Source organism: Oreochromis aureus, linkage group 3, assembly GCF_013358895.1.
Source record: "Oreochromis aureus strain Israel breed Guangdong linkage group 3, ZZ_aureus, whole genome shotgun sequence".
In the NCBI taxonomy this organism is placed as follows: Eukaryota; Metazoa; Chordata; class Actinopteri; order Cichliformes; family Cichlidae; genus Oreochromis; species Oreochromis aureus.
Genome location: NC_052944.1, coordinates 55,349,455 through 55,361,723, shown reverse-complemented (window position 1 = coordinate 55,361,723; position 12,269 = coordinate 55,349,455). Strand labels below are relative to the sequence as shown.

Genomic DNA, 12,269 nt, shown 5'->3' with positions numbered 1-12,269 from the left:
AAGTTCAAGGCGGCCGAATACTTTTGCGTGTGTGTGTGTGTGTGTGTGTGTGTGTGTGTGAGAGAGAGAGAGAGAGAGAGATACAGCCAAATGGATTTGGACTCACTAAAAAAGTAGTTTGGTTATTATTTCACAAAATATAAAATAAATGTAGGGTTGGGCCACTTTACAGGGCATCTACAATATAACACAGACATCATAACAATCAGATGATCAGGATAATGGCTTATCACCACTCTAAGATGATCAGTAGTGAAACAGGCTGTCCATCTCTGAACTGCTGCCTATTTATTTCTGGTCCTTCTGATGAGCCGCAGGATCATGGGTGGTGAACTGGATTTGCTGCAGTTTCTCAGTTTTTCCCGTTCCAGGCAATTTCTCTTGATGCAAAGTACAATCTTACTGGTGTATCCATAACCATGGCTTACTGCACACAAAGAGATGGAATTAGTTATAACATATATGCAGTTGTGGTGCTTCAGCATCTAACCAGCCCTACAGAAGAGGAACTAGCATCTTTAAGTGGCAGGCAATTTCAAATGGAGCGTTTCTATCAGCCCAGCAAACACAAACTGTTTTTATGTTTTTTTTTAAATGTCCTAATAAGGAGCTACTTTTTACTTTATTATTTTTTATACATTTCCAAGCCTGTACTTTTAGAATTTTACTTCAGTAAAATAAGTTACCAAAGTTAAAAGTACTTTTTGAAAAGTACTAATGTATTGAAATCTGTATTAACTGTCTCTTTAGTATTCGTCACATATTATCTGCAATATAACATCATTGCCTCAGTCTTACCTTTTGTACTAGAGAATAAAAAGCGTCATCTGCCACAAGTTGATAGACATGTGATGAAGTTCTTCTTGCAGCGGACTTTTCTGGTTCTGTTTTGACAACAGAATTAAATCAGTCGATCACAACAGTTTCTACTCAATGAAACACTTATATTGGCTTACATTCTTCAAGTTAATTGATAATGTATTTAATAGAGGTTGATATGAATACGAATGGCTTTTAACAAGTCATAACAAGTCTCACCTTCATCTACTTCAGCGCACTCCTGTTCTACGAGGTAGTAAAAGGATCCAGAAGACAATCCATCTTCATCTAAAGGAGACAGAGTGAGAGTAAAGTGAGGATATCAATATGTTTAAAACACTGAAGAAAATCTGTATTTTTGGTTAATTACGTCAAATTTTACATTTTAGAAATGTAAAATATACATATAAGGCAATAAATGCAGTTTTATAAAAAGATAGCTGCATTTTTATACTATATACATTGTTTTTGTCATTTCCAAATGAGTAAGATGATTGAATATTGATTATATCATGTTCCTATTCTTGTTTTGTTTAATTTATAGTTTATTCTAAACTGAATACAAAATTTCACTGTATGCCACTTTTAGTTTTGAGCTGTACAAAGCAAACTCACACCTCTCACTCTAGATGTGTGTCTAAAAGTCATGCTTGAACCGTATCAGCACTGTGGTTTTTATTTGAAGCACAAGTCCAGGAAACTCATGTTCTCACCACCGCCTACACATTTAGCAATAACAGATACACATCACAATAAAGGGTAAGGCAGTATCAGACAAACAAGTCTTGTTTGACTTCATAAATCAAATTTGTGATAAAAGTTATATCAACTTAAATTCTGCTAGTGTAAACTTCATAAGTTTAAATTTTTTAACACAAGATAGCTATAATTTACATGACATTACCTGTTTTTTTCCTGTTTTTATTTACAGTAGCGTATGTTGCTTTGCTTGCATTAGGTGCACTGGCCTCTGTGATTAAAAAAAAACAAACAACAAAACATCAAAAGACAATAATAGTCTAAACAGAGTTTTTTTTTTATGTCAGGACATTTAGCTTCTGTTTTTCACAATTAAAAATCTTATAATGCATATTACTTTAAGTATTTATTTCATGTTGGTCAAAAGGACACACATTTTTATTTGTTATTACAATAACAATTAAGAGCACATCCTAATAAATAGTTCTTGGCTTTCCTGTGTGGTGCACTGTTAACATTTGGTTTTAAAGTACTTTATAGGTTCCAAAAGAGAGTAAGTTAAGTTATTTTAGCATAGTTAAGTCTTTTGGAGGATGCCATACACATGGGTAATTAAACAGTGTTTGTGTTCTGACCTGCTTGACGCTCTGTTGAATCTGAAGTACGCACCTTAGTTGACAGATAGAGCAGTGCTATAGTACAAGGAAGAAAAACAAAGTCACCAGTGAACAACATGGAAAAAATAAAGGTATTTTTAAAACTTTAGACAACAACAGTGCTATGAAAAAGTCATGAGCCACTGTTATTTCTTTGTATTTTGCTAAAACAATTTGGAAACAGTTAAGGCAATTTGCTTAAATGTGTAAAAACATACATGGAAATGTAGCGTAAAAGACAAAAAAAAGAGTGTTTAAAAGACATTTAGTATAAGCACCTTTATTCTTGAACACAGTCTAAAGTTTCTTAGGAAAGCTTCTTTGTAATTTATTTAAGTAGTCTTCAGAAATAGTTCTGAAGACTAACTGAAGAGACAGATTAATCTTTCAGGTCTTTGTTGGATCTTATCATGATTCTTCAGAACACGACTTTCAAGTACTTTCCATTTGACGTTGATCTGGACTTTTCCAAAGTACTGTATGCCTTTAAGAATTTCAAAACAGGAAAAAAAATGAGCACAAAATTCTACATGAAATATAATGTTTGTTATTTGCTTTACCTCTGTCCCAGTAATCTTTCCCAAAGTGACGCAGTGCCCCCACCACCAACACAACACTCAATAAAACAGCGACAATAATCCAAGGTGTGGCAGCAGGGCTTTCCTTTTGGGGAATATCTGGATCAGCTCCTGAATATATTTGTAAATATGAATAAAGTCGTTTAATTTATCTTTTGAAAAAAATTTTAAAAAAGCAAAAAAAAGGTCAAACAGGAAGATGAAAATCAGTCAGAAGGTATGTGAAAGTTTACTACACCTGTTCCATTTGCTTAAAGTTTACCTTTAACACTGCATACAGGAAATTCCACAGTATTTCAAAAAGCTACAGATTTAAATGACAGCAGTCAAATGTATCTATGGAATTTATTTTAAAACTTTGTTGTTTCTCACCTGTGTTCTGACCTGTGACATTCAGCCAGCTCACTGGTGACTCTCCAGCTCCTGAAATGCTGCATTTATAATGTCCTTCATCAGACTTGGAAACTCTGCCGATGGTCATGTATCCCGTGGAGCTGTTCCTGATGTGTTGTCCATCTTTGTAGAACTCAGCTGTGAAGCTGGAGGAAGTTGTCTTGTTCCTGCAGCTCAGAGTCACAGCTTCTCCCTCCATCACAGGAACAGCAGGACTCTCCAGGATCACAGAACCAGCTAAAAACCAACATGTATAAATCTATTCAATGATGTGTTTGATTATGACAACGTATTGCTTACTAAATGGAAACTTACCAGTAACAGTGAAGTTAATAATGTTGCTTTTCTCCCCTCCTTCAGTCTCACATATGAACTCTCCACTCTCGTCCGTATAAAGATTTTTTATAGAGCAGGACAATCCTGTTGCTGTTTTCTCATTAGTGTTGCTGCATGATTTTATTTTCCCTCTCAACTTATGTACAACATTATAATGAGAGACGCCCTCACAGTAAAAAGTTACTGGCTCATATTCAAAGAACTGTGATCTGTTTGGAACAACATGAAGAAAAACTGCACCTGAGATAAGGAAAAAGGGGAAATTCAGTTCAGTTTTATTGTTTAATAAAAATTTTGTCAAACTATACAGAACAAAATAAGAACAGATAAAAATAATGGAAAATATTTATTGAATTTACATTGATTAAATATACATGAGGGATGAACACGTTCTACATCTAATTTCTAAAATATCTACTTCTTCATCAAACAACTGCAAAAAAAATACTGATATCAGTGAGCAGGTAGCTGGGACTCACCAACGTTGTCATCATGTGCACACAGCAGGATCTTGACAGTTATCACTGAAGAGAATTAAAGAGCTATCTATTAAAATAAATACTTTATTATGATCTTAATAATTACTGACATTTTTACAGCATCAGTACCTTTAACCTTTAAATTGCTTAGTTTTATTGTGGATGTAAGACCGTACTCACACAGCTTGATGCAGGCAGCTCTGAACACCATGATGTCGTGCTGCAGACTGAATACTAAAGTGTGAAAACTGAGAGCAGGGCGTCTTCCTGTTTGTCTTCCTGCTCCTAAAGCAGTTTTACTACCACTACCACTACTACTTTCTACTATTTCTTTTACAACTCAATGCTAATTAATGTAATCATTTAACTTTACTAAAGTAGTTTCCACAGTAACCAAGTTGATCTCGTGTCATCTTAAGCTTCAGTGTTTCAGTTTCCTATCTGTGGGTGGAGCAAGGAACTGCTTCAGTGTCTGAAAAATGTTAGCAATTCAACAAATGTGTAAAAGCACTTTAGAGAAATAGGAGAGTTAACACTGCTGAAGATAAAGTGATTATGTCATTCAAATGTATCAGTGAGTATTTCAGTAAAGACAGATCATTAGAAGGAACTGAACATGATTGATTCATGTACAGAATTCAGATTGGTGGTTAGACTCCAATGGCCCATCACAGCATAATGGATTCCTATCAGTGATAGGGATTAGGCAAGAAACCCCTGGTGGTTGTGGTGGAGCCTGAGTGACATAGGAGGGGCAGTGATGGGGAGGAGGTGGGTTACACAAAGGTGTCTGAAGAGAAAGTCTTAGGTGTAAAGGAGTAAAAATGAGTACAAAAAAAGTGCCAAGTAAAGACTGATTGGCCAGCTAGATGATTTGAACGAGACCAGTGATGTTACAATCGGCCTGACAGTGTTGTAAAGCTTAGATATAAACACACATTCCACTTTTTTTCCCACTCTAGTCTTTAATGATACTCAATTTGTCAACAATCAGGACTCCTATTTTAAAATTTATTTTTCAAAAATTAACCAAGTAGTTTCAAAACACATGAACCAACGCAAGGCAAGGCATTTAGGCACTGTTTTCAGTGCCTAAATATGATGGATATATTATTGAAGAGGAAACAATACTCCAAAAACAACCACTCAACCAGGTAAAAAACAGAAAGACAAAATTAGGGAAGCACATCAGAGAAAAGTTACCACAACACAGCTACAGAGATGCTTCTGCAAAAATAAAGGGAAAGACTGGGCTATGTAAACTGAGTGAATGAAGGTGCAAGTAATCTCCAAAGACAGAGACAAGAGAGATAAAACTCATGCTAAACATGACAAACATGATACAAACTACACAAAAATACTCAGTATGAGGCAGGATCAAAACTCCATATTGCTAGACCTGAAAACCAGTAAATCAGCCTTTGTGTCACAATCAGCAGGGCTGGAGCTGTGTGTAGTGTGAAAGGTGGACCCAAATGCAGATGAAACAAAACTTGACTTGAATAACCAAAAACGAGTCATTTATTGAGGCTGGCAAAATAACTGCAAACAAAAGTCAAAAGGCAAGACTAACAATAAACTAAACCGGATGAGTTAAATTAAATAAAAACCTACAACAGGAACATGGACCTGACATGAGAAAACTTGACATGAACCCTTGGCCTGGAAACAGAGGACTTAAACACACAGGAGGTGATTAGGGGAAGTGGGAACACAGGGGGTAACAGCTGACTGACATGAGCCTAATGACAGGCCAGGGGAAGTGAAACTAAATACAACGAACAAAGAACACACGACTCCTTCAAAATAAAACAGGAAACACTGAAACTAGACATGACAACAGATCTTAACAGACCTAACACGTGATGAACGATAAAACAACCCAAACACAGAAACCAAGGACACAATAAATAATGACTGCCTTTAACCTCAACTAAAAGCTAAATAGGAATGACACATGAACTAATCACAATTCGAAAATGAGACAAATACCAAATGTACTCAAGAGCACTGGGTCAGCACTGCAGTAATGTAGGTTAACAACTGTAAAACTCTGATCCCTGTGATTCATTATCCAGCAGTCATTTCATTCAGGTTTTTTCTTATCACAAATAAAGTTTTTCTTTATTGTTTCAAATATATTTATTTCAACTATATAAAATGCAAAGAGACCTTAAACCCAAAACATGATAGGAGAAATACACATTTCAATAAAGAGAAAATAACCACATAATCTATGAATGTAGAAACAACAATGCTGTGGTTGGGTTGCACATCTCATACATGCACACGTTTGAGATCAGCAAGTTAGAGGTGAGGTGTGTGATTGGACTGACAGATGGTTTTAAGTTGGGAGTAAATTAGGTCAGGTTGAGAGATGAGGTCAGGCAGGAGTTTCGGTAGATTATGACTTTCACAGACCACAGTCTGATCGGCAGTAAGAGCAGAGCTGATGTTTATCACGCATGTTCAAAGTGACAAGAAGGAGTGAAAAAAGGTATTTGTAGAAACAACAGATCAACCAGTTCATTTCTTGAGACAGTCACTATTACCAGTGAATGAATCACTAAGTTATTCATTAACTACAAGAAGTATGATGGGATAATAATTGGTTTTATTGCTCTATTTTTCACAATTGCATGGACTATTGTCCGCTTCATGGCAATTACACTAACACATAGGTGAACACAAGTTAGTTGGTCTAGCTTTGACTTTCTATCAGTGAAGAACAGCAGCAGAACCACAATCACAACTATGAAAAGAGTCTGTAAGATGAGGTGACAGCTGTGCTCTGAGGCGTGGTCTCACTCAATGTGTCTGCAGAGATTATTTATCTTGTATAAAGGACACAGGCAGATTTAAATGTGTTTTTCTGATCAAAATATATTAAACATATTGTTTTTAAATTATGCAATAATATTGGATGTGTTCAGTCTTCCCCCTGCAGTAAATCAACCAGCATTACAACACTGGCAGAAATAAAGTTACACACAGTTTGACTTTGAGTTGATTTCAATATTTCTTCAATGGAGGTTTTACTTAGTTCAGTGTCAGTGCCAGCAGCTCGTAATGGCAGAGAAAGTTGAGTCTTTAACTCATCTGATTCAGGTACAGCCTCAGGCTGGCACTGAGGGCTTCAGCATATAGAGTATCGTAACTTGTAGCATATTGGCACATACATGGTGGAATTAGAAAGGATGTTTTTTTTAACATGAACAACACACATTTCTGTAATGTCTAAATTCCAAGAGATAATTGATTATAAAAAAGTAATGGTAATACTTTGCATATTTAAATTTGCTGATATGACTGAAATATTTTAAATATGCTTGATAAATTATTACATTGTTACAATCCATATTGCAGTTCACCATGAAACGTGATGAAGCTTTGTATCTTTTAAGAAGACTTATAAAGTCACAAAATTCTATTTACTTCCCTGCTTTGTGAATTTTTTTAAAGAAGAAAGAAAGATTAAATAAAGGCTAATTTTTATCCTTCTTAGTAGTAGTAGCTCAGAAAGTGACCTTTTGAGGCCTATCATATATACTACAAACAGTTAAGGTCAAGCAGAAATAAGCTGAGCTCCACCTCAGCATCTAAATCATATCCTCTTCTCACTTCTGCTTTTACAAAGTCTGACAAATAAAAAAAAACAAACAAAAAAAAGAAGCTTATTTTCTTTACTTTACTGAACAGCTGCTGCAACATAAAATAAGCCACCAGATATTTAGTCTGTGCACTAGACCAAACTTCACATAGAGACATGCCCAGTAAACGTTGCAGGTGTATTTCACTGCTTACCACAAATTTGGTTCATCTGGTTTGGAAAACAAAGCAATGTAACACATTTACATTAGCGGTAGACCACGGTGACAACCTGCTGTCTAAAAGAAATGAGCTGCAGTTGCTCTTTTCTTTCAAACAACATTCACACACAAGCAAAAAGAACACAAGAAACAAGTGGTTTAATTTTAACTTCTACATAAGAGACAGACACATTTGTTACTATGGGAACTTCATCTCTTCTTATAACCATGTGAGTCTGACTGCTGTTTTTAGCTGAAGACACACATAACAGTTTGTTGACTTTCACACCAAACCCAGCAGATGATGTACAGCTTGTTCAATTACAATAATAATATGTGATAAATGTCTTCACTTCCTCTCAGATGTTATTTTGTCTTCATTCCGCTCCTTTTTTGAGACCTGTCAGATAAACAAGAAGTACAGAACAAAAAAATATGTATATATTTATTTTCTTTAAAGGATAGAAAAAAATGCTGTTGTTAGTATTAACTTCACACCAATATTAACCTCACAGGGCAGCTACTAAACATTTTGTCATGGACTATTAGTGTTCTTAGCATTGCTAGAATGTGGGCGACCGTGGCTCAGGGGATTGGGAAGCTCATCTGTAACTGGAAGGTTGCCGGTTCAATCCCCCTGCTCTCTCTGTCCTGGTTGTTGTGTCCTTGGGCAAGACACTTTACCCTACCGCCTACTGGTGTTGGCCAGAGGGGCCGATGGTGCGATATGGCAGCCTTGCTTCTGTCAGTCTGCTCCAGGGCAGCTGTGGCTACAACTGTAGCTTGTCTCCACCAGTGTATAGATGTGAGAATGAATGAATTGTAAAGTGCTGTGGGTGCCTAGAAAAGCACTATGTAAATGCAATCCATTATTATTATAGAATTTAATATTTAGCACACATCACATATTGCATGTTATCTGAATGCAAGACATAAGGAATGATTAATCATGGTTAATCTTACCTTTGAGTTCAGTCTCACCCGGGTGTAAGGTGTAATAAATGGCTCTAGAATATAACGTGTCATCATCTAATGGAGAGATGCAGCCGGAGTGAGAGGACAGACGACCACAGTAACATCAGTGATGATGAACACTATTTTCTATTCACTGAATTCATTTGAAATCTTAGGAAAATCTGGTAATGACAAGAAAATAATGTCACTCTTATTTCAGATACTTATGAGGCACTGCTAAAAAGACAATGCACTATAATCTCTAACCAAGTCTGGGGCTTCATTTTGATACAAACAGTATCATCTGCTCTGAACAATTTCTTAAATTTCTGCACTACATTTCATTAATCTAGCTACTGAAGCTTTAATGGTGCTTTGCTAGCATCACAGAGTTAAGAATTAAAAAAAAATATTTCACAAAAACATATTTTTGTCAATACTCAGACTTAAACTTTTTTTTAGAGAGATTATTCTTTTTAAAGTGGTTAATTATGTAAAGAGTTTCATTTGAATGCACAGGTTTGATTCTAAATAACACATCTAACAAAAATACAGGACTTACAACACACGAAAGCGGATTTGTGTGTGTGTGTTTTTTTTCCTGTTTTAAAATGCATTGTAAAAAATGTATTTCTTTCCTGTCATATAGCAGCATATGTTGCTGTGTTGCAAAAATAAAATTAAATAAGAGAAATAATAGCATACAAAGAAGAAAAGGCACTGAGTAGCCATAGTCTATTTCTTAATTTAAGTTATTGAGCTCAGCGGTCCCAGACCTTTTTTGCCCCACGGACCAGTTTAATGTCAGACAGTATTTTCACAGACCAGCCTTTAAGGTGTTGCCGATAAATACAACAAAATAAAATGATACGGCCAAGACAAAATCTGTGGAATTTTGTAAATATAATAGTAAACACGAATTCACTGTGTAACTTTATTAGTAGTGTCATCCTGAAATGTGCCAATAACGCTCTGTTGAATCTGAAGTGCGCACCTTAGTTGACAGATAGAGCAGTGCTATAGTACAAGGCAGAAAAACAAAGTCACCAGTGAACAACATGGAAAAAATAAAGGTATTTTTAAAACTTTAGACAACAACAGTACTATGAAAAAGTCATGAGCCACTGTTATTTCTTTGTATTTTGCTAAAACAATTTGGAAACAGTTAAGGCAGTTTGCTTAAATGTGTAAAAACATACATGGAAATGAGGTGTAAAAGACAAAAAAAAGAGTGTTTAAAAGACATTTAGTATAAGCACCTTTATTCTTGAACACAGTCTAAAGTTTCTTAGGAAAGCTTCTTTGTAATTTATTTAAGTAGTCTTCAGAAATAGTTCTGAAGACTAACTGAGGAGACAGATTAATCTTTCAGGTCTTTGTTGGATCTTATCATGATTCTTCAGAACACGACTTTCAAGTACTTTCCATTTGACGTTGATCTGGACTTTTCCAAAGTACTGTTCTTTTGAGAATTTCAAAACAGCAAAACAATGAGCACAAAATTCTACATGAAATATAATATTTGTTAGTTTCTTTACCTCTGTCCCAGTAGTCTTTCCCAAAATGACACAGTGCCCCCACCACCAACACAACACTCAATAAAACAGTGACAATAATCCAAGGTGTGGCAGCAGGGCTTTCCTTTTGGGGAATATCTGGATGAGCTCCTGAATATAAATATGAATGAAGTCGTTTAATTTATCTTTTGAAAAAAACTGAAAAAAAGCAAAAACAAAGGGTTAAACAGGATGAAGATGAAAATCAGTCAGAAGGTATGTGAAAGTTTGCAGTTGCTTAAACTGTCCCTTTAACACTGCATACTGGAAATTCCACAGTATTTCAAAAAGCTACAGATTTGAATGACAGAAGTCAAATGTATCTATGAAATTTATTTTAAAACTTTGTTGTTTCTCACCTGTGTTCTGACCTGTGACAGTCAGCCAGCTCACTGGTGACTCTCCAGCACCTGAAATGCTGCATTTGTAAAGTCCTTCATCAGACTTGGAAACTCTGCCGATGGTCATGTTTCCCGTGGAGCTGCTCCTGATGTGTTGTCCATCTTTGTAGAACTCAGCTTTGAAGTTGGAGGAAGTTGTCTTGTTTCTGCAGCTCAGAGTCACAGCTTCTCCCTCCATCACAGGAACAGCAGGACTCTCCAGGATCACAGAACCAGCTGAAAACCAACATGTATAAATCTATTCAATGATGTGTTTGATTATGACAACGTATTGCTTACTAAATGGAAACTTACCAGCAACAGTGATGTTGATAATGTTGCTTTTCTCCCCTCCTCCAGTCTCACATATGAACTCTCCACTCTCGTCTGTATAAAGATTTTTTATAGAGCAGGACAATCCTGTTGCTGTTTTCTCATTAGTGCATGATTTTATTTTCCCTCTCAACTTATGTACACCATTATAATGAGAGACGCCCTCACAGTGAAAAGTTACTGGCTCATATTCAAAGAACTGTGATCTGTTTGGAACAACACGAAGAAAAACTGCACCTGAGACAAGGAAAAGGGGAAACTCAGTTTAGTTTTACTGTTTAATAAAAATGTTGTCAAACTATACAGAACAAAATAAGAACAGATAAAAATAACGGAAAATATGTATCAAATTCCCATTGATTAAATATAGGGATGAACGAGGGATGAACACATGTCCTACATCTAATTTCTAAATTATCTACTTTTCCATCAAACAATTGCAAAAACAAATACTGATATCAGTGAGCAGGTAGCTGGGACTCACCAACGTTGTCATCATGTGCACACAGCAGGATCTTGACAGTTATCACTGAAGAGAATTAAAGAGCTATCTATTAAAATAAATACTTTATTATGATCTTAATAATTACTGACATTTTTACAGCATCAGTACTTTTAACCTTTATATTGCTTAGTTTTATTGTGGATGTAAGACAGTACTCACACAGCTTGATGCAGGCAGCTCTGAACACCATGATGTCGTGTTGCAGACTGAATACTAAAGTGTGAAAACTGAGAGCAGGGCGTCTTCCTGTTTGTCTTCCTGCTCCTAAAGCAGTTTTACTACCACTACCACTACTACTTTCTACTATTTCTTTTACAACTCAATGCTAATTAATGTAATCATTTAACTTTACTAAAGTAGTTTCCACAGTAACCAAGTTGATCTTGTGTCAGCTTAAGCTTCAGTGTTTCAGTTTCCTATCTGTGGGTGGAGCAAGGAACTGCTTCAGTGTCTGAAAAATGTTAGCAATTCAACAAATGTGTAAAAGCACTTTAGAGAAATAGGAGAGTTAACACTGCTGAAGATAAAGTGATTATGTCATTCAAATGTATCAGTGAGTATTTCAGTAAAAACAGATCATTAGAAGGAACTGAACATGATTGATTCATGTACAGAATCCAGATTGGTGGTTAGACTCCAATGGCCCATCACAGCATAATGGATTCCTATCAGTGATAGGGATTAGGCAAGAAACCCCTGGTGGTTGTGGTTGTGGAGCCCAAGTGACATAGGAGGGGTGGTGATGGGGAGGAGGTGGGTTACACAAAGGTGT

At 35.9% G+C, this 12,269-nt stretch overlaps 2 protein-coding genes across 10 annotated transcripts; both read right to left on the bottom strand.

Moving 5' to 3' along the window:
• On the bottom strand, positions 1–4,327 carry LOC116327073 (low affinity immunoglobulin gamma Fc region receptor II-like). 3 transcript variants are annotated; one of them, XM_039609805.1, is made up of 10 exons: positions 4,141–4,327; positions 3,961–4,005; positions 3,461–3,721; positions 3,125–3,382; positions 2,735–2,863; positions 2,154–2,210; positions 1,724–1,789; positions 1,039–1,107; positions 799–884; positions 1–427 (listed from the first exon to the last, which is right to left on the bottom strand). In XM_039609805.1, exons 1-10 carry the CDS (start codon positions 4,169–4,171, stop codon positions 425–427), a joined length of 1,005 nt encoding a protein of 334 aa, XP_039465739.1. In that variant the 5' UTR covers positions 4,172–4,327; the 3' UTR covers positions 1–424. The 3 variants fall into 3 exon arrangements, 2 of the variants coding, with proteins under 2 accessions (XP_039465739.1, XP_039465740.1); XR_005612373.1 differs by lacking the exons at positions 1–427; positions 799–884 and adding an exon at positions 2,453–2,658 and having other exon boundaries at positions 1,092–1,107; XM_039609806.1 differs by lacking the exons at positions 1–427; positions 799–884; positions 1,039–1,107 and adding an exon at positions 1,414–1,538.
• Positions 4,328–6,448: 2,121 nt separating this feature from the next.
• LOC120437760 (high affinity immunoglobulin gamma Fc receptor I-like) lies at positions 6,449–11,862 on the bottom strand. 7 transcript variants are annotated; one of them, XM_039608308.1, is made up of 7 exons: positions 11,657–11,862; positions 11,477–11,521; positions 10,975–11,229; positions 10,639–10,896; positions 10,262–10,390; positions 8,733–8,798; positions 6,449–8,169 (listed from the first exon to the last, which is right to left on the bottom strand). In XM_039608308.1, exons 1-7 carry the CDS (start codon positions 11,685–11,687, stop codon positions 8,147–8,149), a joined length of 807 nt encoding a protein of 268 aa, XP_039464242.1. In that variant the 5' UTR covers positions 11,688–11,862; the 3' UTR covers positions 6,449–8,146. The 7 variants fall into 7 exon arrangements, 5 of the variants coding, with proteins under 5 accessions (XP_039464242.1, XP_039464244.1, XP_039464243.1 ...); XR_005611391.1 differs by having other exon boundaries at positions 8,152–8,169; positions 8,733–8,905; XR_005611390.1 differs by lacking the exon at positions 6,449–8,169 and adding an exon at positions 8,611–8,620 and having other exon boundaries at positions 8,733–8,905.
• Positions 11,863–12,269: the final 407 nt, after the last annotated feature.

Bases quoted from the DNA above. Each gene is read 5' to 3' on its own strand.
- LOC116327073 (XM_039609805.1), bottom strand. From the start codon at position 4,171: ATGGTGTTCAGAGCTGCCTGCATCAAGCTGT. The intron at 1,108-1,723 runs GTAATGTCATGT...TGTCTCCTTTAG, and splicing joins TAAAAACAGGAAAAAAACAG to ATGAAGATGGATTGTCTTCT. The intron at 885-1,038 runs GTGAGACTTGTT...TTGTCAAAACAG, and splicing joins GTGCGCTGAAGTAGATGAAG to AACCAGAAAAGTCCGCTGCA.
- LOC120437760 (XM_039608307.1), bottom strand. From the start codon at position 11,687: ATGGTGTTCAGAGCTGCCTGCATCAAGCTGT. The intron at 11,230-11,476 runs GTGAGTCCCAGC...TCCTTGTCTCAG, and splicing joins TGCACATGATGACAACGTTG to GTGCAGTTTTTCTTCGTGTT. The intron at 10,391-10,638 runs GTGAGAAACAAC...ATTTATATTCAG, and splicing joins TGTCACAGGTCAGAACACAG to GAGCTCATCCAGATATTCCC.